A 27,288-nucleotide genomic window follows, 5' to 3' on the forward strand; every position below is an offset into this window, starting at 1 on the left:
TCCATCTAACATTATAAATTCTTTCCAAATAGAGATATTAGCTCATCTGGTGAAATTGTATTCATATCGCAATATACAGTTGAAGTCAGAATTATTAGTCCCCCTTTGAATTTTTTTCTTTTTTAAATATTTCCTAAATGATGTTGAACAGATTCAGGAAATGTTCACAGTATGTCTGATAATATTTGTTCTGCTGGAGAAAGTCTTATTTGTTTTATTTCAGCTAGAATAAAAGCCGTTTTAAATTTTTTCTGAACCATTTTAAGGTCAATATTATTATCCCCTTTAAGCTCTATTTATTTCGATAGTCTACAGAACAAACCATCGTTATACAATAACTTTACCCTAATTACCCTAACCTGCCTAGTTAACCTAATTAACCTAGTTAAGCCTTTAAATGTGACTTTAAGCTGAATACTAGTGTCTTGAAGAATATCTAGTCTAATATTATTTACTGTCATCATGACAAAGAGAAAATAAATCAGTTATTAGAGATGAGTTAAACAGAAATTGGGGGATTAAAATAAACAGGGGAGCTAATAATTCTGACTTCAACTGTATATCGCAAAATAAAAAAATATCACGATGTTAAATTTTTCCAATATCATTCAGCCCTTATTGGAAACATGTATTTACTGCTGTGTTTTATTTATTTGACTGAATTACTAACTCATTTTTCTAGCAAAACGTTTCACAAAAATATCTTTTAAATTATGTTTAAATCCTAAAACTGTGTAATTATTTAGGTATTAAAATATTACAGTAGTTTGCAGGGGTTTTTAAGTGTCCAAATGAACTTTTTGTGTCTTTTAAAGGTAAAATAAGTTGTGACGAGGCTAAGTCCTGTTTTTGTGTAATGTTTCGTTTTTCTCTTTATAATAGCAGGCAGACTGGTGTATGTCACGTGACCTGCAGTGTTTGAGTCAGCCAATCAGAGCGCAGCTGGACAGTGAGCAGGTCTGATACTGTACTAATAAACACTCTGACTGATGATCTGCACTTTCTCCATCTCTACTGCACTTCTGTAACAGGTAAGCTTTTTAATTTATAACTTTTATCAAATCTGACACGCCTCACAGGTCTGTAGCAATAGTGCTGTGTATATGTGTGTGTACTGTGCATTTTTATTTTGTCTATATATATATATATATACTGTATATAGGCCATTGGACAACAGTGGTTTGTTCTAAAGCCAATCGGAAAAACAAATCTTAAGGGTGCTAATGATATTGATGATATTATTCTTATATTTAATATTTCCCAAGTGCTGTTTAATGGACATTTCTGATCATAATAGTGTTAATAACTCATCTCTAATAACTGATTTCTTTCCTCTTTGTCATGATGACAGTAAATAATATTAGACTAGATATTCTTCAAGACACTAGTATTCAGCTTAAAGTGACATTTAAAGGCTTAACTAGGGTAATTAGGCAAGTTATTGGACAACAGTGGCTTGTTCTGTAGCCAATTGAAAAGATAATCTCATGGGGGCTTATAATATTGACCTTAATTTTAATTAAAAAATAAAGAAATGCTTTTATTCCAGCCAAATTAGATTAGATTTAGATTAGATTCAACTTTATTGTCATTACACATGTACAAGGCAACGAAATACAGTTTAGGTCTAACCAGCAGTGCAATAGCAGCAAGTGCAGGATACAGGTATCAGTTATAAAGTGCAGTTATAGAAAAACTATGGTGATATGGTGAAATTAAAAGAAATATATAATAGGAAATATTGTAAAAATACCCTTGCTCTGTTAAACAGCGTTTGGGACATATTTGAAAAATAATTCAAATATAAATATATATTTATTTTTATTTATTTAGTTTGAACCTGCAGGGTTTAGAAAATAAATACATAATAATATTTATCATTTTCTATTAAATAGGGTGTTAATGTTACCCTAAAAACACCCCTCCGAGTGTCAGATTACATTACGCTTTTGAAATGAATGAATGATAATGACCTGCGTGTGCGTGTGTGCGTGTGTGTGTGTGTGTGTGTGTGTGTCTGTCTGTGTGTGTGTGTGTGTGTGTGTGTGTGTGTGTGTGTATAGAAGTCAAATGTGTGTGTGTTTTCTGCGTTCTCCATCATATCGCTGTGGATCAATGCCTGTCAGTCCTGATTATCTGCTTGTTCTGAGGTCTGAATCGTCTGCTGTGAAGGACATCCATCAGTGTACAGTGTTCATTACTGTACTACAGGACGCTCTTTATCTTACAGCACTCACTAAAGGACTGCGCAATTAGTAGCACAAAATAAAACTGTTAGAATATTACAGTAAAATGAATATTTTTATATGGTATATAACTATACTATAGTAAAGTGTATTATGTGGAATATATTATATTTACAACTTTTTGTTAATGAATGTTCCAGCATACTGTAGTATTAACTATAGTAAACTGATAAACTGTAATAAATACTGCAGTATACTTTAGTTTTACAACAGTAAACTGTGGTATATTGTAGTAAAATATACCCTATAGCTGTAGAAAACTACAGTATTGGGTCGTTTGTTTATGTTTCTGTAGATTTTGTTACCATAGCAACGATAGAATGACCACAACAGATTAACTACTATAATTTTTGTGTTACCATAGCAACTGTAGAATCACCACAACAGATTAATTACTATAGTTGTTGTTACTATAACAACGATAAAATCACCACAGTAGATTAATTACTATAGTTGTTGTGTTGCCATAGCAACAATAGAATCACCACAACAGATCAATTCAAGTACTTTACTATAGTATGGTAAGGGTGAAAACACAATTCCCCTTTAATTACATTTTCCTTCTATAAATTATTTGTTTACAAGCTTTTAGTAAAAAACATTAGCAGATTTATGCAGAACGGTTTTAAGAATATAAACGTAAAATTAAAAAGAATAACTTTTATCTGAAGTTTTAATTTAAATCCAATTAAAACTCCTTGTTTGGTGATCAAAGCAGGTCTCCCATAAAACCTAAAATATTACTTTACAAACTGTATTGCGCACAAATCATGCTTCTACACATCCACATATTGTTTAATGTTATAAATGGAAAATAAATATATATTAAATACATATAAACAAATGTGTAAACGTACACATCTGAATAAAGTCAAGAAATAGATTGAATAATGACTCTGACTCTAAATGCATTATCTTTCTATTCTCAAAAATGTTCAGTGACCAAACTCTAATTTTAATGGATATAAAACTGCTTTGTTTACTTGCACCAATAATAATGATCTATATTTACTGAGAAATAGATAAAAATATTAATTTTCAAAAAGAGGTGTGTATTTCTGCTGAGCACAGCATTTATAGTTATTCTTAACACTTTAATAACTGTAACTTGTTTTAAGTGTGATTGCACTAACTTCTAACTTCAATCAAGTGTATTTTTTTTATTAATACTGAAGTTTTATTTTCAAATTCATTTAGTAAACATTAGCATAACATTACTAATATTTAGTAAATATTAGCACCTTCAGTAATGATGTTAACTTGCGAGCCGGTGAACTCTTCATGGTATTTTTTTCCAGATAATGCTTCTGAATGTATGAATCAATGCATGATGTGACGAGAGTGGTGTGTCCGTGTGTGTGTGCTGACAGCAGAAATCCTCCATAATTATGCCGATGCATTGGGTTTTCCTCTCCCTGCGGTGTCAGAGACATTGATCTGATGATCTGCTGGTCCACGTGCATGATGCCTGTGTTCTTTCAGGTCCTCTTGCGGTCACTGATGCAGATTTTGATCATGCTGGAGGCACAAACACACACACATACTCTGTAGAAAATGCTGAAAACTGAGCATATCAGTGTGTGTGTGCAAGCATGCATGCGTATGTGTGCGTGCTTGCGTGCGTGCATGTGTTTGTGCGTGTGTGTGTATGTGATGTTGAGTCTCTGTTCTTTCTCACATTATTCAGCAGGCAGTATATCTGACATCAATGTACTTTCCCAGCATTAATGACTGGTCTAAATGTCAGATCCATTGCCTAATTAATTATGTGCTGCAGAAAAAATCTAAATAATCGATGAGGCTAGGATAAAAAGATCTTTATTCATTCATTTATTAATTTTCCTATGGCTTAGTCCCTTATTTATCAGGGGTCGCTACAGCGGAATGAACCGCCAACTTATCCAGCATATGTTTTACCCAGCGGATGCCCTTCCAGCCGCAACCCAGTTCTGGGAAACACCCATATACACTCATTCACACACACACTCATACACAATGGCCAATTTAGTTGATCAGTTCCCCTATAGCGCATGTGTTTGGACTGTGCGGGAAACCGGAGCACCCGGAGGAAACCCACACCAACACAGGGAGAACATGCAAACTCCACACAGAAACACCAACTGTCCCAACCAGGACTTGAACCAGCAACCTTCTTGCTATGAGGCAACAGTGCTAACCACTGAGCCACCGTGTCACCGCACTAAAGAGAACTTGTTTGATGTGTTTATTTGTTGACACATTACAGATGTTTGTTTGTTGAGTTTTTATTTATTTATTTTTTATCCTAAATTGCAAACTTGTAAATTCCTCTTATACAGTCTCATATACAGTCTTTTAACTTTGTTTTTGTAGATAAATATACTGTAAATCTAATAAAATATAAACTATTTAGTGTGTGTGATCAGAATATAGACACAATACAAGTGTGTAAAGGGCAATGCAGTGGCACAGTAGGTAGTGTTGCCGGTAGTACAGTATTTACTTGCTCAATGGTTAGCACTGTTGCCTTACAGCAAGAAGGTCACTGGTTCGAGTCTCGGCTGGGTCAGTTAGCGTTTCTGTGTGGAGTTTGCATGTTCTCCCCGTGTTCGTGTGGGTTTCCTCCAGGTGCTCCAGTTTCCCCCACAGTCCAAACACATGCGCTATAGGGGAATTGGGTGGGCTAAATTGTCCGTAGTGTATGATTGTGAATGAGTGTGTATTTATGTTTCCCAGAGATGGGTTGCAGCTGGAAGGGAATCAGCTGCGTAAAAACATGTGCTGGATAAGTTGGTGGTTCATTCCACTGCGGCGACCCTGGATTAATAAAGGGACTAAGCCAAAAAGAAAATGAATGAATGAACAAGTGTGTAAAATTTAGATGTGAACTCTTTGTTTTTGCTGTTTGTTTCTGCTGTCAGGATGGATCATGACTGGCAGGGCAGCAGGAGAAGTGGCCACCGCAGCAAACACAATGAAGATGAGGAGGGTGAGAGGATTTATATATCAACACAACACACTTATTAAAAATGTTGAATTAAATCTATGTGGCATTTTACAACAATAACAAATATATATATATATATATATATATATATATATATAAATATATATTTATTTATTTATTTATTTATTTATTCATATATATATTTCTTACACTGTGTCCTAACTTCATGCAACATGACGCTGAAACACAATAAAAGCTATCTTTTCTTTGTTAAAAGGAAAGTATCACAAAAAAATTCTATTTTTAGAAACGTTTTTATTTCTGCACCGTACAACAATATGACAGTGATCACCTCAGCAGCTGATTATGTGCTTTATTCAATTCAGTTCATCTTTATTTCTCCAGCGCTTCTACAGTGTAGATTGTGTGGCAGCAGCTGAACACTGAAGTTCTAGTAAACTGTGTCAGTCCAGTTTTCAGAGTTTCATTCAGTTCAGTGTGGCTTAATATTCACTGCTGAAAGTCCAAACACTGAAGAGCAAATCCATCGATGTGCAGCTCCACAAGTCCCAAAACCAAGCAAGCCAGTAGTGACAGTGGAGGAACAAACTTCACCAATTGACCAAAGTGAAGGAGAGAAACCTGGAGAGAAACCAGGCTCAGTTGGGCACGACCATTTCCCCTCTGGCCAAACTTCTTGTGCAGAGCTGCAGTCTAGGCACCGTTGGCTGGAGGACGCTGGACGTCCATCGTGGAGAAGCTGCAGATGCGAGTAGGTCACCGGCTGGTGTTCAGGCTGGCCCTTCAGGATCAATGCGAGGACTCGTCTGTCACTTGGGTCTTTCAGGAATCAGTCTCATGCTCTTCACTCCTCTATAACCACCACAGCTCAGGATACGGGCCTGGTCCAAGATTATGGAGACCTCGGGAATATAACAAACAGACTTAAGGGCCGATCACTCCGAACTCGATTTTCCGTTCCAAAAACGTGAGGCGCAACACACTGCTTATTTGTTGATGAGAAAAAAAGAAGCGTAGTTCACTTTGTTGCTAGGCAACGACTGAATCAGCTGTAGATTGTGCGCAAGTGTTGCTGTTGATATTAGTCCCTTTCACACAGTGATACCGGTAAATATACGGAAAAATTCCGGAAGGACTTTACCGGTAAAATAAAAAACTGCTGTTCACAAAGGCAAGAATGTTCTGGAATTTTTCCAGAAAAGACCATTCAGACATCCATTCCAAAATACCGGTAAATTCTGACATCTTCAACCAGAAATTACCTCTAATCGGCTGCGCTTGTATTTGTACACACAGAAGAGGTCAAACTTTTGTTGATGCTTTCACTTTTATTTAAAGCTTTAGCATTCATGTAGCTGCTTTGTCCCAGAGACACCCAAAGGCAGAAGCGCCAACCTTACAAATTCTGTGGATGGATCAGTATTGTAAACAACTAAGATGAAAACATATGGAGGAATACTTTTGCATGTCGAGATGTACATATTATGTGTGTGTATGCTGGCGCTCACCGGAGCACTCCTTCACTTCACTTGCACACGCGTCAAGCAACTGAAGCAGAGCTTGAAGGTAAACAAACAGGGGTTTATCAGAAGCATTTTATAGATACTTATTTACACAGTTGGCATTAAGATGGAACATAGAAATATTATCTGACTAACATCTAGCAGCTAAATGTGTCTGGAAAAATATTCAAAGGCTTTTATTTTCACAAACTGATTGTGAGTATTCTGATTGGCTGGAGTGTTGTAACTTTTTATTGTTTTATTCAATGCAGTCACATTAAAAAGGTTAACCACTAGGATATAAGTGAAATACTGATGCTAGCAAATATTTATTCTATGCATATATATTTTATTTCCCAAATAGAAAACATACTGGTTCACGGAACAATGCACTCAAAAACAAAACTAATAAATCCCCAAACTCTTTTAAACTTCTCCCAAACACAAGGAAAAAAAATATATAATGTCTTAGCTGTTTGACAATGGTCCCTTCTTCTGAACAAAGAAAAACATTGAGAGCGTTGAAAGTTGTTGATCCACTTCTTCAAACCCACAGTTAATGGTTGATTGAAACTTCATGATGGCCTCCATGAAAAATCGTCCAAGATTAACCAGATATCATACCATTAAAACATTATGGAAGTCCTTAAGTTGAGCTTAAAACTCCAGGTTTCTTAACTAATACTTCACAAAATTACTATTAGTTTGAAGTAGCCTCAAAGAACCATGTGTTCCCTCTTCTTCTTCTCACCTATTATACCCTCTATGTGTCTCACCAGCACCCTCTAGTGGCCTGTAGTTTCCATTAGAAAAGTATTTTCCTTTCATTATTCCATAGATTAAAAAAACAAGTGACATACATTTCATTCTGTTACATGTGTGTTTCATGTTTCGTGTTTGAACACGCTGTTTCCAGCAATTTTCCCTCTGCGTTCACACAACACTGCATTCCGGCAAATTACTGGTAATGTTACAACTTATTTTTCCGGAAAATTGCAGGAACGAATTTACAGATATTTTCAAAAAGGGTCTATTCACACATGATCCTATTCCGGAAAATTACCGGCAAAAGGTCTGTTTGTGTGAAAGGGGCTATCGTTATAATTGTAATATTTAATAATATTGTGATATTCAAGATTTGTAAAGTCATACAGCTCTGGATAACTTGAATCAGCGACCAATAGACTCTCCTCCCTCTTCAAAAGTCTCCGTTGTAGTCTTGACAACACAAACACTGCAGTCACCTTGATGAAAACCCCGCCTCTGCTTTCATTTGATTGGAGAATGAAAAAAACACGACTAACATACAGTAAAGTGCTTTTTCCGCTTAGATTTGACTTTTTTTTAACTGCAAACGTGCAACAAACAACTGCAAAAACGTGAGGCGCAGCAGGCGATTAAAACACGAACCGCGTAGGGCTTTGATTAAGTTTATTTCAATTAAAATAAGTAAAAAAACTAACTATTTCCAAAGAAACAATTATTCTTGGATTTTAATCAACCTTGCCCCCGGCAAATCTGGAGTCTAAAATAATTAAGAATATGAATCTTACTTCCTTACAATCACTCCATATCTCTACAAAACAAACAAACAAACAAAAAGATTGTGCATTTCTGAAGTGTGCCTCACACAGGAGAGTGGGCTTGACAAACCACCTGTACAAACCTTCCCCCTCCTCACTCTAGCACTTAATTCTCTGAGCACTAACAGATCTTTGTATAATCAGCACTTCAAGAGTTCACACTTAGCTGATGATTGATAATAAAGCGTGTTTGGCATGCTGTCCCGGGACAGAGCCCTGAGCTCATAAGATCCTCGAGCCTGGGGCTCCCTCCCGTTTGCAACGCGAGAGGGGAGTTTGAGCTCAGGTAGATCTAGTGAACAGATAGTGATTGCTCTTAAGAGATAACTACTTACTAGGAGCACGTCTATGATGCTGATTTGGTTTAGTCAATTAACTTAAGTTGCATGTTTTTGGACGGTGGGAGGAAACTGGGGGGCCTGGTGGAAACCCACGTGAGCACGGGGAGAACGTGTAAACTCCACACAGAAACGTTGGCTGACTTGGTAAGGACTAGAACCAGTGACTTTCTTGCTGTGAGGCTACAGCGTTATCCACTGGGCCACCGTGCCACCCATCTAGGAAAGGAGGAGGAGTAGGAATGGAAGGGGGGATTCTTCAAAACAAAGATGGCTGTTATATGCAAGTTAGTGTATTTATAGTGATTAAGGAATCGTCTGATTGGTAATCATAAATTGGCTAATGCATGACCAGCTGTGGTCAATCATAAGCACGTGATCCTCTCCAAATTAGTTTATAAATAAGCTTCACTTGCTGTGTGTATTGCCTCTTCTTGTTGAATCGCTGAATGCCTCCTCAATTGTAAGTCGCTTTGGACAAAAGCCTCTGATAATGACTGTGTAAAATGTAAATAAACATCACTTGTACAGCAGAGCTTCACCTGTGTTTGTTTGTCTGCTTGTAGAGTCTGTCTACATCGGTGTTCCTGTGCCCCGGAGCTACAGAAGGAAACGCAGACATCGCAAACACACGTCACGACATTCCCACGATCGCGATAAACACCACAGTCGGCATGAACAAGCAGATCCAGAGGAAAACTGCGACCCTGAGGAGGCCGAGCAGGAGAACGAGCTGTCAGACGTCAACTCTACCGGTGAGAATCTGTAAACACTCTATTATAACAATACGTTTTCATTACAGCGTCAAATCAGCGCTCTGTACTGCTGGGAATGATGGACACGGCTCTAGGGGCGTCTCAGATTTAGGGCTGAACAGACACGATAAAAACAGTCTGCAGAAACACTTTGATTGACATTCTCCCTTTGTATGTGTCATCAGAGGGGGAAAGCCCCGCCCACTAGTGCCCATCTCTCCCTCGTTAGCATAAACAGCAGCCCTGAGTGAGAAGCAGCCGTCTGTCCATTAGCCAGTAGAGTGTTTGAGCTGCTGAAGATAATGTCAGCATAGACTAAGAGGATTATAGATGTGGAGTTTTTAGATGAAGAGCAACAGGAGCGACATAGACAGAACCATGAAGCACACACTGAGCAACGACAACATGCAGACCTGACTAGCACTGACAACACAGCTAGTGCTGTTTTACATCTGCTGCAGCATTTGTAGCTCCGCCCTCTTCTGAAAAGAGCACAATCTCATTTGCATTTAAAGCGACAGTCACCAAAACTCCACAATTAGGATCAAAGCCTGAAAAGGTCAGTTTCAGAGAGTTAAAAAACATAGTTTGTTGTATTTTGAGCTTCATATATGCACTCTAGAGACATCAGAGATGTGTCTTACATCTTGTAAAACGGGGCAAAATAGGCTGTCTTTAAAGGAATGGGGGAAATGCAAATACAATTAAATTATTTGAATGCAAAGCCAAAATACCACAATATCCATATGTGTATTGAACCATGGAGGTCGTACCGAATGCTTCAATATTATACACAGCAGGGCTATTCAATTGGCGGCCCGCGGGCTGAACTTGACCCCCAACTTGTTCCAGGCCTCCACTTAATGACCAAGACATCAAAACTAAAAGCTGCTATAGTTATGTGCGTCTGTATGTGCGTTACGTGCATCTGTTCAATACAGCACGAGCTGCAGTTGAAGGCTGCGCAGAGCGTGAGCCACTTGACATTAAGCGAGTGAGTAGTGCGAGCAGCCGAAAACATTTGGATACTTAATAGTAAAGGCTTCTCAACGCAGCGCTTCTGTTGCACGGAACGAAACTGCTGCAACTAAACAAAGTTATGCCACCTGTGCGCTAGTTTAAAGTTCAGAGTTTATACACCAAGGCTAATACGCATGCACACTGGATTAACTATAGCAGCGGGCCATTCACATATCGCGTCTTTTCCGCATGTAAGTTCGTTATTTCCAGTGTAAGAATATATGCCAATATGCATGTGGAGCGACGTAGAAAACGTCTACGAGTTGTGCGTGGCTTTCAGCGCAATGTAAACAAAAGATATAGACGATTTATTACAAATTATTAAATTGATTATGTATTTATGAACGCAGATGATAACAACAGTTCATTTAAATACTTACCTAATATAAAGCTTAAATTTACATTAGACGTGATAACCGTGAAACCATGATTATTCTTCAGACTACATAATCGTACAACCAAAATCTATAATCTTTGCATCCCTAATTGTTACGCAGTTTAAAACAACATATGAATGTGTCTGAATGTAGAAGAAGCCGACTACTTCTCTACTTCCCAGTGTGTACACAATTATCACATGTGCATAATGTGATATAATCAATAGACAGACCAGTTTGTGTTTTGATTAGGGTCAATAGTGCTAGCCTATTACAGATTTCTAAGAAAAATCTTAATATTAAAAAAGGAAGGGGCGACTCGGTGGCGCAGTAGGTAGTGCTGTCATCTCACAGCAAGAAGGTCGCTGGTTCGAGCCTCAGCTGGGTCAGTTGGCGTTTCTGTGTGGAGTTTGCATGTTCTCCCTGCGTTCGTGTGGGTTTCCTCCGGGTGCTCCGGTTTCCCCCACACCCCAAAGACATGCGGTACAGGTGAATATTGGGTAGGCTAAATTGTCCGTAGTGTATGAGTGTAAGTGAGTGTGTATGGATGTTTCCCAGAGATGGGTTGTGGCTCAAAGAGCATCTGCTGCGTAAAACATGTGCTGGATAAGTTGGTGGTTCATTCCGCTGTGGCGACCCCAGATTAATAAAGGGACTAAGCTGAAAAGAAAATGAATGAATGAATGAATCAATCAAAAAAGGAAACATAAGCTGGACCACAACTGATTAATGTCATAACGAATGCTCAAATAATGTAGCCCAGTTTACAGCAAGCATCATGTTTTTAGTTAGATTGTGCCGTCTGTCATACAGTAGGCCTATAGATCTGTTATTTTTACTGAAGAAGATATACTATTTGAGTTAATCACTAGAAACTGTGTTATGTTAAAAAAAATGGCACAGTATGGGGATCAAATCTGTATCGGTCGATACTCAGAATTTCGGTATCGGGATTGGATTGGTTGCAAAAAAATGGTATCGGTGCATCCCTAGACTGGTTAAGTGTTAGAGGTTTGTTTTAACTCTTTAATGTGTGTGATCACACCAGTGTGATCAGCCTTGGATAGTCCCTGAAGCTTACGATCACACTGGTGTGATTGGAGGTTGAGCTTACGTCATCAATGGCTAAAACTCATATCGACGGTGGTGCACAGCGCTTGTCGTAAATCCCAATTCATTAAGGCTTTCAAACAAATAACATTTATTTTAGGTTTCAGACAAATACACATACAGCGCTCGGCATAATAGAGTTCACCCCATTTTGAAAGAAGATTTTTATTAATTTCTCAGTGAATATAGGCACTATGTTTTGGTGCATTTAAGCAAATTTATTAAACAGATATATTTATTAAAATATTTGTCACCAAACGTATTTAGAAATTGAAAGATAATCCAATTAAATTCAAGCAAAAGATTGCAAAAAACATTACTACCTTAAAACAAATTATTATTATTATTATTATATTTTATTTTTGCTTTTCTTGATTTTTCCTTTTTTTAAATTTGTGTTTAATATTTTTAACATATAAATTTGGCTGTGCTAGTTTTTCTAGTGTTATTGTGAGTTATTTTGTTAGATGAGCTCCAGATTTGGCTTCAGTACTGACTAATCTAATGTATATGCACAGATATCATATTGTAGAGCTTCCTATTAAATAAATGAATTTAAAAGAGAGATTAGTGAGGGGTGAGCTCATATATGCTGAGCACAAGCAAAACATACTATTTAAGGTTTGCAAAATACGCGCGGATGTCTGTGAAGACGGCGATAATAGTTATTATGGTGGCTTGAGAAAGTCAACATACTGTTATGTAATATAAACGTATTATTCTTCCGTCTTCTTCTGAGACTAATTTATATATGCAACTCCTTCTAGACCGTTCATACTACAACCACCAAACCTCCAAACTGGTCTGACTCGGGTTGCTATAACTTTTCCAACTGATCCGACTTTCGGTTTTCTGAAAACTGACCCAGAAAATTTAGAAAAGTCCCATTGACTTAACATTGGACCGAACTTTATGACCTCGTAACTTTGTGCCAGACTGTCATACAGACTTAAGTTTGGGCTCGTTTAACTCAGACTGCCAATCTACCAATCACTGATGACCTTTCATATTACTAGCCACACCCTAGCAACCACATTAGCTAGCCACACCTTAGCAACTGTCCCATAGACTTCCATTGTAAACAACATACAGATTCATGCTAACAATTTACCAATCCATACTAGAAACATACTAACAAACATACTAATCATACTAGCAACTAATTTATACTAAATTCATGCTAACAACTTGCTAGTTTATACTAGAAACATGTTAGTGACATGCTAATTCATACTAGAAACATGCTAGCATTATGCTAATTCATACTAGAACCATACTAGAAGGTAATTTATGTTAGCAACTGCCTAGCAACCACTCAGAACACCTTAGCAACCACCTAGCAGCAGCTTAGCAACCACTCAGAACACCTTAGCAACCACCTAGCAACACCTTAGTAAACACTCAGAAGACCCTAGCAACCTTAACAATGACCTAGAACACCTTATCAACCGCCTAACACCAACCACACAACACCCTAGCAACCGCCTAGAAACACCTTAGCAACCACTCAGACAACCATAAAAGCCACCTAGCAACACCTTAGCAACCACTCAAAACACCATAGCAACCATCGAGCAACATCTTAGCAACCACCAAGTAACTTCTTAGCAACCACTCAGAACACCATAGCAACCGCTTAGCAACCACTCAGAAGACCCTAGCAACCATCTATCAACACCTTAACAGCGACCTATAACACCTTATCAACCACCTAGCAACACCTTAGCAACCACCTAGCAACCAATCAAAACACCTTAGCAACCACCTAGCAAAGCCTTAGCAACCACTCACAACGCCCTAGCAACACTTTAGCAACCTCTCAAAACACCCTAGCAACCACCTAGCAACATCTTGGCAACCGCATAGCAAAGCCTTAGCATCCACTCAGATCACCCTAGCAACCGCCTAGCAACACCTTAGCAACCACCAAGCAACCAATCAGAACACCTTAGCAACCGCCTGGCAACACCTTAGCAACTACTTACAACACTCTAGCAACACCTTAGCAACCACTCAGAGCACCATAACAACTACCTAGACACACTTTAGCAAACACTCAAAACACCCTAGCAACCACCTATCAACATCATAGCAACCACCTAGCAATGCTTTAGCAACCACCTAGAACACCCTAGCAATGCCTTAGCAACCACTCAGAACAACTTAGCAATCGCCAAGCAATGCCTTAGCAACCCGCTCAGTGGTCAACCTAGCAACCACTCAGAATACCACAGCAACCACCTAGCAACACCTTAACAACTACCTTAACGTCTTAGCAACTGCCGAGCAACCACTCAGAACACCTTAGCAACTGCCTAGCAACGCCTTAACAGTCAAAACATCCTAGTAACGACCTAGCAACCACTCAGAACACCCTAGCAACAGCCTAGCAACACAGTTACAAACACACACACACACACACACAGCGTCATTCTGAACACTAAAACGCACGAGGTGCCTGAAGCTTCTTGTTTATCTACTGTTAAGAATATGGGGCGACATGGTGGTGCAGTGGATAGCATTGTCGCCTCACAGCAAGAAAGTTGCTGGTTTAAGTCACGGCTGGGTCTGTTCGGATCTCTCCTGCAGTTGTTGCCAGAAGGGATACAGCTGCAATCAGAAGTTAATGAGAAGTATTCATAAAATTACTCATTGATTGTAGTTTATTAGCCTCCACCCCTACCTCAACCCCAAACCCTCATGGTAATGTAGAATATTTATTGTACAGTGTCACAAGTATGCTCAGCTGTATCCCAAATAGACTTCACGGAGCTGCAGGAGAGGGGGACGTTTAGAGGGGATACAGCTTCTTCTCATTGGCTGTTCATTTGATGCAACCACTCTCTGTGATCAAAACTAAATGCTACTGGCTGCTTTGTTTTAAAAGGGGAGGAGCTATTCTTTGCCCCGCCCTCTATTTTTAAATTGAGATTACGTCAAGCATTGAATAAAAACTGCACATCACGGGACCTACTGCAGGAGTCAGGTTTGAGAGAGAGAGAGAGGGGGGGGAGAAGGAGGGAGGGATCAGTAAAGCCAGAGGAGGAGAAAAACACTTGTTGTTCTGTTGAAGCGTGTGGCACTTTGGCCTGCTGTAGTTCTGCCGAGAGGAGCGTTTGAGGATGAGTGTAGAGAACAGCAGATGAAGAGTTTCAGACGGAGTGTGTGAAGAATGGAGGATCTTCATCATCGTCATCATCATCATTTCCATCAGCAGCAGCGCTCCTTCAGTGTTCAGGACTCCATAGAGTCACTGACGTCCAGTCTGAGCACTCAGAGCAGCACAGGTACACGCACACACACACACACACAGAGAGCTTCATTCTGAACACTAAAACACACGCAGGGTGCTTGACGAGTAAAGCTTCTTCTTTTGTTCTACTACTATTAAGAATATGGGGTGGCGCAGTGGTTAACACTGTGGCCTCACAGCAAGAAGGTCGCTAGTTTAAGCCCTGGTGTTTCTGTGTGGAGTTTGCATGTTCTCCCGTGTTGGCGTGCGGGTTTCCTCCGGGTGCTCCGGTTTCCCCCACAGTCCAAACACATGCGCTATAGGGGAACTGATAAACTAAACTGACCGTAGTGTATGAGTGTGTGAATAAGTGTGTTTGGGTGTTTCCCAGTACTGGAAGAGCATCCACTGTGTAAAACATATGCTGGAATAGTTGGCGGTTCATTCCGCTGTGGCAACCCGTGATAAATAAGGGACTAAGCTGAAAAGAATGTGAAGTATATTCTATCCAGTGTAATTGTGCTCACACATTCAGCTGTTGACACCTTTGAGTTTTAAAGAGTCTTAATTCACTATTAAATAAAGTCCTAAAAGGTCAGAACGTCTTCAATCGGCAACATTTGTTATATTTATTAATGTATTAATTAATTTAAATCACAAAATTCAGCTAGATATCTTTAATTAACATGCATTTACCCAATACAATAACATCACAATTAAGACAGAATATGCCTAAACCAGATCAAGTACTGTATTTGTCCTGGAGGTTTGAAACTGCAGATAAGCAAGTGGATTATTCAGGTATTGCAGTTTATTTGTTTCTAGTTTGAGTAATAAAATCAGTTTTACAGAAAGCCGGATTCCTTATCTGATGTGAATCTGCTTCTGTATTAAATGTGTCCTCATTTAGGAATCTTCAGACGTCTGTATAGGAAAAAACATCAGATATAGTCTATTTGTCATTGCAAATGCCTGAAGATTCCTAAATGAAGACACATTTACTGTGGAAGAAGAGTTTAAAGTCACTTTTAAGCATAATCAGAATCCACCATATTTTCCACATTCTAACATTAAACTTTTCGTATTTATTATTGTTGTTGTTATTATATATTTTATTTATTTTGTAAAATGAGATGATTGTTCATGAGGTAAAGTGTTCATGTAGCTCTGTTGTTTTAAACTTCGTAGTCTTGATGATTATGCGGATTAATACACATTAATGAAACACACTGATGTTATTTATAATTTTTTCAATAAATAAACATGCCAGGGTGTGTGCATAAATCAAATACAAATATACAAAATGTGTACAAATAAATACATTGTAGAATTCACTTTTAAAGTGTGTAGGGCTTTCTTATTTAGAGAGTCTCTAATATTACTATTATATAAGCATGATTCAGTCATCAATACCTTACAATTCGGTTTCTTTTAGGTAAATTTACTTTTATGAATGAACATTTTTGTTAGCAATATAAGTAAATTAATTAAATAAAAACAATTTTCCTCTTGACTAGGGTATACTGAAAACAATTATTCAAAGCTGATTCCTTGGATTTACTCAATTTTTTAAGTTAAGGGGTTGTAAACAATTTATTTGGGCTGAATTTACACAAACAAATTAAGTTGAACATTATTAAATTGAATTTGTTTGTTTAAATTCAACACAAATAAATTGTTTGCAGCAGTTCAGTTTCAGGGTACATAGTAAAGCCAAAAAGTACATTTTCCCACAACAATAAAGAAACACCACAGATGTATAAACTAGATATCGCATACGGACCCCGAGCATGCGTCAATGGCGCCGCCACATTTGTACAGTGCTCCCAGCACAAATGTCATTCAACCGCACTAGTCAAGACAGTGTGACAATGTGAAGATGCTAGACTTTTAGCGCTGTGTATGGGTGTAGTAACGTGAAAACAAAGCACAAAGTTACTCCATTCACCATAAGCCAAAGCACCAACTCGCACTCAATACCAGGCTTATGCTAGTGTTGTTGAATAAAATAAGCAAATAATGTAAATTAAATATGACAACGGGATGTTGCGCTGCCAGAAACTTGTATTATTGTCGGCTAAGTGAACGAGTGGTTCATAACGGAGATTCATTCACAAACGAATCGCTCCCAGCGTTAGAATGAGAAGTGAAAGCAGCAGAGGGGGTGTGTTTCTGTACACGGATTAAATCAAATTTAACAGGGAGGGAGGATAATACATTTCCATACACACGAACACATGCTTTTTGTCAGGAATGCACGTGCATCCGTCAATGTAGAAAAGTGATGTAGAATTATTTTCGTAATTTAAAAAACAATTTGCATAATGACCACCGGGAAAACTATATATATATATATATATATATATATATATATATATATATATATATATATACATACATACACACACACACAAGTATATGTATATGTGTGTATCTCTGGCTCTGGATGACCACAGTCTTCCTCTGCACCTTGGTCCCGCATTCATTTCAAAGGAGCGCTACCCTGTACTAAAATGGCGGCTCTATTGACGCATTCCTTTCTATAGACAACAGGTTAGGCGACATCTAATGTAAAAAATGTAAACACGCTGATGTTATTCAGGTTCCTTCACTCGGGCTGTTTCTCAGTATGCGTACTTGTGTCCTCGTGAAACGTCATCAGCCGTCGCCGATTCGTGAGTGCGGAAAAACGAACTGGTAACTTGAGCACAGATATCCCAGAACGCGTTGCAGCGTAACCAGTGAAAGCTAATGGCGGAGGAGGAGACCCGCGCGTTTTTAAAATCACTCCTCTGTTGTGTTAAAGTTTTAAGAGTTTTTCAGGCGAGGATGTAGTTGTTATAAACTCGGTAGTTTATCCACAAAGATAGCGCGTATTGTGCCTCAGCTTATACGGACTCTGAGCCCCAGCCTGTCAGCGAGAGCTTCGTCATCACCTCCCCTGCCGCGAGTAGCTTTAATCGGCCAGTCTATCTCGGATGTACCGCTGGATCTCATCTGTCCGTTGTAGTTAAAACATGATATTTAATAAATCTTGTGCATATCTAACACAGTTTTTGGTCTTTTAAATCTATTATTTGTTAAGTTGTATTATCTTGGCAGTTTTGTTTTACGTTTTATAATTGTCTTTAATTATGTTACTGGGTTTGTTTACCAAATTACTAACGTTAACTTTATTTTTTGTTTACTTCTTGTACTTTATAGTTGTATAATGTCCATTGTAGTTTATTAAATCTGATAAAGACAAAAGTCTGTGTATGATAGCACATTTTACTTCACATGTATAGTGATTTATGTTTATATATTTTTAAATCAAACATATAGATTTATAATATCAATATTAAATTAATTATAAGGCCGTGCTTTATATAATTAAATCATTTATTGTTAATGTACAGTGAAACTGATGAATCCATGGTGAGGTGACGTTATAAAGTACCTGACTTGTGTCCTCGGGAGTTCCTTCTTCCAAGTCTGAACTTGACAACGCCGAACTTTGCACACTTTAAGAAACAGCATCGGTCTTAAAACTCTCCTTAAACTTCACCTTAATGAACCTGCTGTTACCCTGGCGAGTTTATTAGTTCATTAGCTGGTGTTTGCTGATCAAACACACTGGTCACAAGGGTTAGTTGATGATTGCAGTTTAGTTTTTAATTAAAACCTTTGAACCCTTTTAGGACAATCAGGAGTTGTTTTTTGTGGCATTATTAGGTTTATATAAACCCTTTAACCCAGTTTTTCTTGTTGTCTAATTAGTACAATATTTTTTCAGTCATCAGTTGCTAGTATTTTTCACAAACAGTTAAAAAGAAATGACACTTAATTAAACATTAAATTAGTAAATAAGTCAGTATTTTCTTGGTAAATCCCTGGTCGTCTTTGTTTTATTGACTTCTTGGAAAGGTGTATATATTCTAGTGTTATCGTGGTCACAGCACATTGGGTTTGGAGTTTGACACTCTTAGATCACGACCTGCTGGAGTTTAGTCAGGTTTATTAGTCTATTAGCAAGTGTTTCTGCTGAACGAACGACTCGAAATATAAAACCATTAAACCCTTGCAGGAGTCTTTCAATTATAACCTTATTTTAATGACTTTTAAACATTTAACGTCTGACCTTTTTTTGTAAAAAAAAAAAAAAAAAAAAAAAAAAAAAAAAATATATATATATATATTTAAATTATGGATTTATTAAAATTTGTAGAATTTGATAACATTTTGAAAATAAAAAATATATACAAATATATATTGTATGCAATATATAATATACACATAAAATGAATTTGTATTATGCATAACAATTTTGTTTACTGATATATATATACACTTTATTAGGTACAGCTTACTAGTAAATGATTGGACCCTTTTTGCCTTCAGAACTGCCTTAATCCTTCATGGCGTAGATTCAACAAGCTACTGGAAATATTCCTCAGAGATTTTGCTCCATATTGACATGATAGCATCACACAGTTGCTGCAGATTTGTTGGCTGCACATCCATGATGCCAATCTGCTTCACCACATCCCAAAGGTGCTCTATTGGATTGAGCTCTGGTGACTGTGGAGGCCATTTGAGTACAGTGAACTCATTGTCATGTTCAAGAAACCAGTCTGAGATGATTGGTGCTTTATCACATGGTGTGTTATCCTGCTGGAAGTAGCCATCAGAAGATGGAGACACTGTGCTCATAAAGGGATGGACATGGTCAGAACAATACTCAGGTAGGCTGTGGTGTTGACACCATGCTCAATTGGTACTAATGGGCCCAAATTGTGCCAAGAAAATATCCCCCACACCATTACACCACCACCAGTAGTCTGAACCGCTGATACAAGGCAGGATGGATCCATGCTTTCATGTTGTTGAGGCCAAATTCTGAGCCGAGCATCCGAAGGTGTCAGCAGAAATGGGGACTCATCAGACCAGGCAACGTTTCTCCAATCTTCTATTGTCCAGTTTTGGTGAGCCTGTGTGAATTGTAGCCTCAGTTTCCTGTTCTTAGCTGACAGGAGCGGCACCCGGTGTGGTCTTCTGCTGCTGTAGCCCATCCGCCTCAAGGTTGGACGTGTTGTGTGTTCAGAGATGCTCTTCTGCAGACCTCGGTTGTAACGAGTGCTTATTTGAGTTACTGTTGCCTTTCTATCAGCTGGAACCAGTCTGGCCATTCTCCTCTGACCTCTGGCATCAACAAGGCATTTGCGCCCACAGAACTGCCGCTCACTGGAGATTTCCTCTTTGTCGGACCATTCTCTGTAAACCCTAGAGATGGTTGTGCGTGAAAATCCCAGTAGATCCCAGTGTAGCCTGTCTAGCACCAACAATTTCTGTCTGGAAGGGCATCTTCTGCATAAAACATATGCTGGATTAGTTGTCAGTTCATTTTGCTGTGGCAACCTCTGATAAATAAGGGACTAAGCCGAAGGAAAATAAATGTATTCATTTTTAAATTTAGATTTCTGTACTTTACACACTTGAAATCAGAATCTCTCTGTCAGTGTGCTCTACGCAGTGATATTTCTGTGGATTATTGAGGTATATGGTCATCCATGCAGTAATATGGAGACTTTCAGAGAGAGCTGAAGTGCGTGAGCTATAAATAATCTGCTGTTTTGAACTCCACATTCTACAACCACATATTTGTGATTTTAACTGGAGGATTAGCAAGATTACATGCAGAAAAACAGCCTCGTGCAGGGCAATAATTCTGTCTTTACTCTGTGTTTGTTTCGAGTAAAGCTTTTGTTTTGTTGCTTTTAGTATGAAATAATTATATTAAGTGAGATACAGAACTATTATACTTATTAAATATCAGACTCAGTTCATTGTTGTTGTTTACATTTTTCCAGACATGTGTTTTAGTCATTCTCTTACTTATTTTGTAAGGATTGTTATATACACTTACTGGCCACTTTATTAGGTACACCTGTCCAACTGCTCATTAACGCAAATTTCTAATCAGCCAATCACATGGCAGCAGCTCAGTGCATTTAGGCATGTAGACATGGTCAAGACGATCTGCTGCAGGTCAAAGCGAGCATCAGAATGGGGAAGAAAGGCGATTTAAGTGACTTTGAACGTGGCATGGTTGTTGGTGCCAGACGGGCTGCTCTGAGTATTTCAGAAACTGCTGATCTACTGGGATTTTCACACACAGCCATCTCTAGGGTTTACAGAGAATGGTCCAACAAAGAGGAAATATCCAGTGAGCGGCAGTTCTGTGGGCGCAAATGCCTTGTTGATGCCAGAGGACAGAGGAGAATGTCAAGACTGGTTCTGGCTGATAGAGAGGCAACTAACACAAATAAGCAAAATGGGGTCCAACCCGGTACTAGTAATGTACCTAATATAGTGGCCGGTGAGTGTAGTTGTAATAATTTAAATTGGATGCAACTTACAAGTAACAAACTTTTTATATTTGTGGTTTTAGTTATTTTTTAACTATAATAATAAACCATTTTTTATTTTAGTTAATGTTTATAATATTTTTAAAAAAATGTATTATCTATTATAATTAACCTTTTTATTTCAGCTAAAGTGTATTTAATTATATGGAACAGAAATGTAGTTTTGTGCATTTGGTTAGTAGCGAACTTTGTTGGTTTATTTTATATTTTATTTTAAAGAAACTGCTTTAGTTTTGTAGTTTTAGCTTTGAATTAACAAGTGGTTTTAGTATCAATGTTATAATTATATGATTGCTATATTCTTAATTAGTTTTTGATCTGTCTGTATGTATATGTGTTTTATTTATACGGTATATATATATTTACTCAAAAGAACAAGTTTATGGGTATGTTGGTTATTATAAAAACAATAGATCTCTATGGAGATGTCCCCACTATTCACAGAAACCTAACGTGTGTGTATATTTGTGCGTCTGTGTGTGTGTGTGTGTGTGTGTCAGTGTCTCCTGCTGCAGAGCGACTGCGTCACATCCTTAGGGAAGATGACGAACCCACACCTACGCTCTTCACTGAGATGGACACACTGCAGCATGAGGGAGGAGAGATGGAGTGGAAAGAGTCTGCCAGGTCACACACACACACACACACACACACACACACACACACACACACACACACACACACACACACACTTTAAAGTGTTCATTTTCACATTCATCTTCATCAAACCACTCAGTGTTGCTGTGTGTATTGGTGCATTATCATCCTGACACATGGCACCGCCTTCAGGATACAATGTTTGACCCAGTGGGTCACATAGTCCTCCAGAATCATTGGGTAGTCCTTGGCAGTGACCCAGATTCCTTCAAGCACAATGCCCAAACCTTCCCTGATCCTCCCATGCTTCACTCTGGGCTTCAGCAGTCTGGGTGGGATGCTTTTTGGGGCTTCTCCACACTGTAACTCTCCCAAGATTTTCACTGCTGGCACTACTGAAACCGGCGATTGTCATTGCCACGAGTGAGCAGAGGATTGGCCACAGCAACCAGCCAAGTATATTGACCCTGTGGCTCTTTATCATCACACACACTTGCTGTCTTGATGGCGCTGCACAATCTCTATAGGCCTCGGGAAGGGCATCTCCAGGGGGGAAATAAAGAACAAAGAAAATAATTAGCATAGCTGCGGTTCATAATGTATTTAAACAAGAGATATTAAACGTCAATGTGAAAATAAAGTGAATATAAATGAAAATTGGAGTTATATAAACAAGCATAGTCAAACCCCTTCACCAGCATGGAGCACATTTGCGCATCATACTGTTATGTGATGCACTGTGTGTATGCTTTACTATAATTATAGGTCTTTAATCTAGTTTTAGAAAGATCGTGTCTGAGCCTCAGGCATTATCAGGAAGGCTATTCCAGAGTTTAGGAGCCATAAATGGGAAGGCTCGACCTCCTTTAGTAGACTTTGATATTCCGGGTTGTGTTGTGTGTGCGTTCCAGGTGAGATGTGTAATATATGGTGTGTGTGTTGTGTGTTCTGGTATGTAATATATGGTGTGTGTGTTGTGTGTTCTGGTATGTAATATATGTTGTGTGTGTGTTGTGTTCAGGTGGGTGAAGTTTGAGGAGAAGGTGGAGGAGGGTGGAGAGCGCTGGAGTAAGCCGCACGTCTCCACACTGTCTCTGCACAGCCTGTTTGAGCTGCGCACCTGCCTGCAGACCGGCTGCATCCTGCTGGACTTGGACGGATACTCACTGCCGCAGATCGTCGGTCAGCACCACTAAACACACACTCCACATTATCAGATCAGCAATAAATCAGAAATACCTGCTGTTTTAAAAGAAGTTATTAAAGTACGACAGTGTATGAGTGCTACGTAAAAAGAAGAATATAGGATTAGCAGATTAAAGTCGTAATATTTAAATAAAGTCAAAATATAATGAGAATAATGTTAAAATATTATGACAATAATGTTAAAATATTATAAAAATGAAGTTTAAATATTACGAGAATCAAGTCGAAATTTTACAAGAATGAAGTCAAAATTTTGTGAGAATAAAGTTGAAATATGAGAAAACAATTGAATTATTACAAGAATAATGTCGTAAATTTTATGATAATAGTCAAAATATTTCAAGAAAAACATCGAAATATTATGCAAATAACATAAAAAAATTATGCAAATTATGTTAAAAAATTACAAAAAAATATTGAAATATAACGAGAGTAAAGTTTAAATATGAGAATCAAGTCGAAATATTAAATGAATCAAGTCGAAATATTAAGATAATAAAGTTTCAATATTAAGAGAATAATATCGTAATGAAGTCAAAATATTATGAGAATTAAGTTAAAATATATTTTGAGAATAATGTCGAATTTTTACGAGAGTAAATTCTAATCGGAATATGATGCAAAATCCAGATAATGTCGAAATATATTACGAGAATCAAGCCAAAATATGAGAATAAAAATGAAATTTTAGGAGAATCAAGTGGAAATATTACAAAAATAACATTTAAATATTATGAGAATAAAGTTGAAATGTTATTAAAATCAAGATGAAATATTGACAATTAAGTCAAATTATTAAGAGGATAAAGTTTAAATATTAAGTAAATAAAATCAAAATATTACGAGAATAATTTTGAATTAGTATAAAATTTTAGTCGAAAATATTACGAGAATAAAGACAAAATATTACAAGTATAAAGTTGAAATATTACAAGAATAAAATAAAAATAGTACGAGAAAAAAATTAAATATTTGAGAATAAAGACACAATTTGACAAAGTCGAAATATTAAAAGGGTAAAGTTTAAATATTAAGAGAATGAAATCAAAATATTACGAGAATAAAGTTGAAATATTATGAGAATAAAGACACAATATTACGAGAATAAAGCTGAAATATTAAGAGCATAAGAGAATTAAATTGAAATATTACGAGAATAAAGTTGAAATATTACAAGAATAAAGACACAATATTACAAGAATAAAGACACAATATTACAAGAATAAAGTTGAAATATTACGAGAATAAAATAAAAATAGTACGAGAATAATGTTTAAATATCCCGAGAATAAAAACAATATTATGAGAATAAAGTTGAAATATCACGAGAATAAAATAAAAATAGTACGAGAATAATGTTTAAATATCCCGAGAATAAAAACAATATTATGAGAATAAAGTTGAAATATCACGAGAATAAAAAAAATATTACGAGAATAAAATCTATATATTATGAAAATAAAGTCAAAATATTAGGAGAATAACTCTGGATTATTGTAATATATTTGGTGTTTATCTCTGGTTATCAGACGACATCATTGAGAAACAGGTTCAGGAGGGTCTCATAGCTCCAGAGATCCGGGAGAAGGTCAGTTTCGTGCTTTTGCGGAAACATCGTCACCAAACCAAGAAGCCGATCCACCGCTCGCTGGCGGACATCGGGAAGCCCAGTCCATCCAGTGAGTGTCTGCAGCAGAAACCTCAACATTCCCACAATTCCAATTCCTTTATCTTTCTCTTTATCTTGCCTTTTCTAATCATATCTCATGCACTTCTTTGTCTGGAGTTTTCATAGGGGCTGGGCGATAAAATAACTATAAATCTCAATATAATTTAAGAGCAGTCTAAAAATAACATTGACTAATTTAGTTATTACAGACATTTGATCAAGTACAGTTGTTTTATCTTAATGACATGCACAGATGAATTATTCACTGCTAAACTAGCAATGTGAACTAACAAAATCACGATAGTTAGATTTCATGTGGACATTATTACTAAACTAAAGAGGTGTAATTTGGCACTTCATGCGGACTTTAAACATAAAATCTTTGAGTTTAATGTGACAGACTGTTGTACGGTGGCATTAGTGCCAGTGTTGGGTAAGTTACTTTTAAAAAGTAATGAATAACTAATTACATTATTAAAATTATTAAAATATGTAAATGACATTTTTAATTGCTACAGTGCATCCAGACACTATTGATCACACTTCACTTTTTCCACATTTGTTTATGTTCCAGCCTTATTCCAAAATGGATTAACTTCATTGATTTCCTCAATATTCTACACACAATCCCCCATAATGACAATGTGAAAAGAGTTTTTGAAATTGTTGAAAAGTTATAAAAATAAACACCTGTAAAGTCACATGTACATCAGTATTCACAGGCTTTGCTCAATACTTTCAAGTCTTTCTGAATATGATGCCACAAGCTCGGTACACCTGTCTTTGGGAATGTTTGCCCGTTCCTCTTTGCAGAACCTCTCAAGCTCTATCAGGTTGGATGGGAAGCAACGGTGTACAGCCATTTCCAGATCTCTCCTGAGATGTTCAATAGGATTTAGGTCTGGGCTCTGGCTGGGCCACTCAAGGACATTCACTGAGTTGTTGTTAAGCCACTCCATTGATATTTTGGCTGTGTGCTTTGGGTCATTGTCCTGCTGGAAGATGAACCATCGCCCCAGTCTGAGGTCAAGAGCACTCTGAAGCAGGTCTTCATTCAGGATGTCTCTGTACATCGCTGCATTCATCTTTCCCTCTATCCTGACTAGTCTTCCAGTTCCTGCTGCTGAAGAACATCCCCACAGCATGATGCTGCCACCACCATGCTTCACTGTAGGGATGCTGTTAGCCTGGTGATGAGCGCTGCCTGCTTTTTTCCAAACGTAAAGCCTGGCGTTCACTCCAAAGAGTTCAGTTTGAGTCTCATCAGAGCAGAGAGTTTAGTTTCTGATGGTCTGAGAGTCCTTCAGATGCCTTTTGGCAAACTCCAGGCGGGGAGTGTCTACAGTCTGGCCGCTCTACCATACAGGCCTGATTGGTGGATTGCTGCACAGATGGTTGTCCTTCTGTAAGGTTCTCCTCTCTCTACAGAAGAATGCTGGAGCTCAGACAGAGTGACCATCAGGTTATTGATCACCTCCCTGACTAAGGCCCTTCTCCCCTGATCGCTCAGCTTAGATGGCCGGCCAGCTCTAGGAAGAGTCCTGGTGATTAAACATCTTCCATTTACGGATGATGGAGGCCGCTGTGCTCATTGGGACTTTCAGAGCAGCAGAAATGTTTCTGTAACCTTCCTCAGCCTTGTGCCTCCAGACAATCCTGTCTCTGAGGTCTACAGACAATTCCTTTGTCTTCATGCTTGGTTTGTACTTTGACATGCACTGTCAACCCTGGGCCCTTATATAGACAGGTGTACGCCTTTTCAGATCATGTCCAATCAGCTGAGTTGACCACAGGTGAACTCCAATAAAGCTGCTGAAACATCTCAAGAATGATCAGTGGAAACAGAATGAACCTGAGCTCAATTTAGAGCTTCACACCAAAGGCTGTAAACACTGATGTACATGTGATTTTACAGCTTCTTCATTTGTAATAAATTTGCAACTATTTCTAAAACTCTTTTTTCACATTGTCATTATGGGGGATTGTGTGTAGAATGTTGAGGAAATCAATCAATTGAATCCATTTTGGAATAAGGCTGTAACATAAACAAATGTGGAAAAAGTGAAGCGCGATCAATACTTTCCACATGTACTGTATGTTTGAAAAGTAACTCAGTAACTTAAGTCAACGCATAAATGCATTACATAAATGCTCAAAGACAACAAATCAGAGCCAAACAGGACACTTTAGCTTTTATTTAAAAATGTAACACTTGAAGAAAATAAACATTATATCTATCAAAACACAAAATATTTCAAAACAACGAGACAATATTTCAAACATAGCAAATATTGACATC

General features: G+C 37.7%; 1 protein-coding gene across 1 annotated transcript in view; it reads left to right on the plus strand.

Annotated features, from left to right (window-relative positions):
- The first annotated feature begins 5,147 nt into the window (after positions 1–5,147).
- slc4a5b (solute carrier family 4 member 5b) overlaps positions 5,148–27,288 on the plus strand; it is a 73,979-nt gene continuing 51,838 nt past the window's right edge. The window contains exons 1-5 of the mRNA XM_056466871.1: positions 5,148–5,214; positions 9,183–9,371; positions 22,018–22,144; positions 23,136–23,296; positions 24,850–24,999. Of these exons, the coding sequence (XP_056322846.1) occupies positions 5,148–5,214; positions 9,183–9,371; positions 22,018–22,144; positions 23,136–23,296; positions 24,850–24,999 (694 nt within the window). The remainder of the gene's footprint in view (positions 5,215–9,182; positions 9,372–22,017; positions 22,145–23,135; positions 23,297–24,849; positions 25,000–27,288) is intronic.

The sequence above is a fragment of the Danio aesculapii genome, chromosome 10 (assembly GCF_903798145.1).
Source record: "Danio aesculapii chromosome 10, fDanAes4.1, whole genome shotgun sequence".
Taxonomy (NCBI): Eukaryota; Metazoa; Chordata; class Actinopteri; order Cypriniformes; family Danionidae; genus Danio; species Danio aesculapii.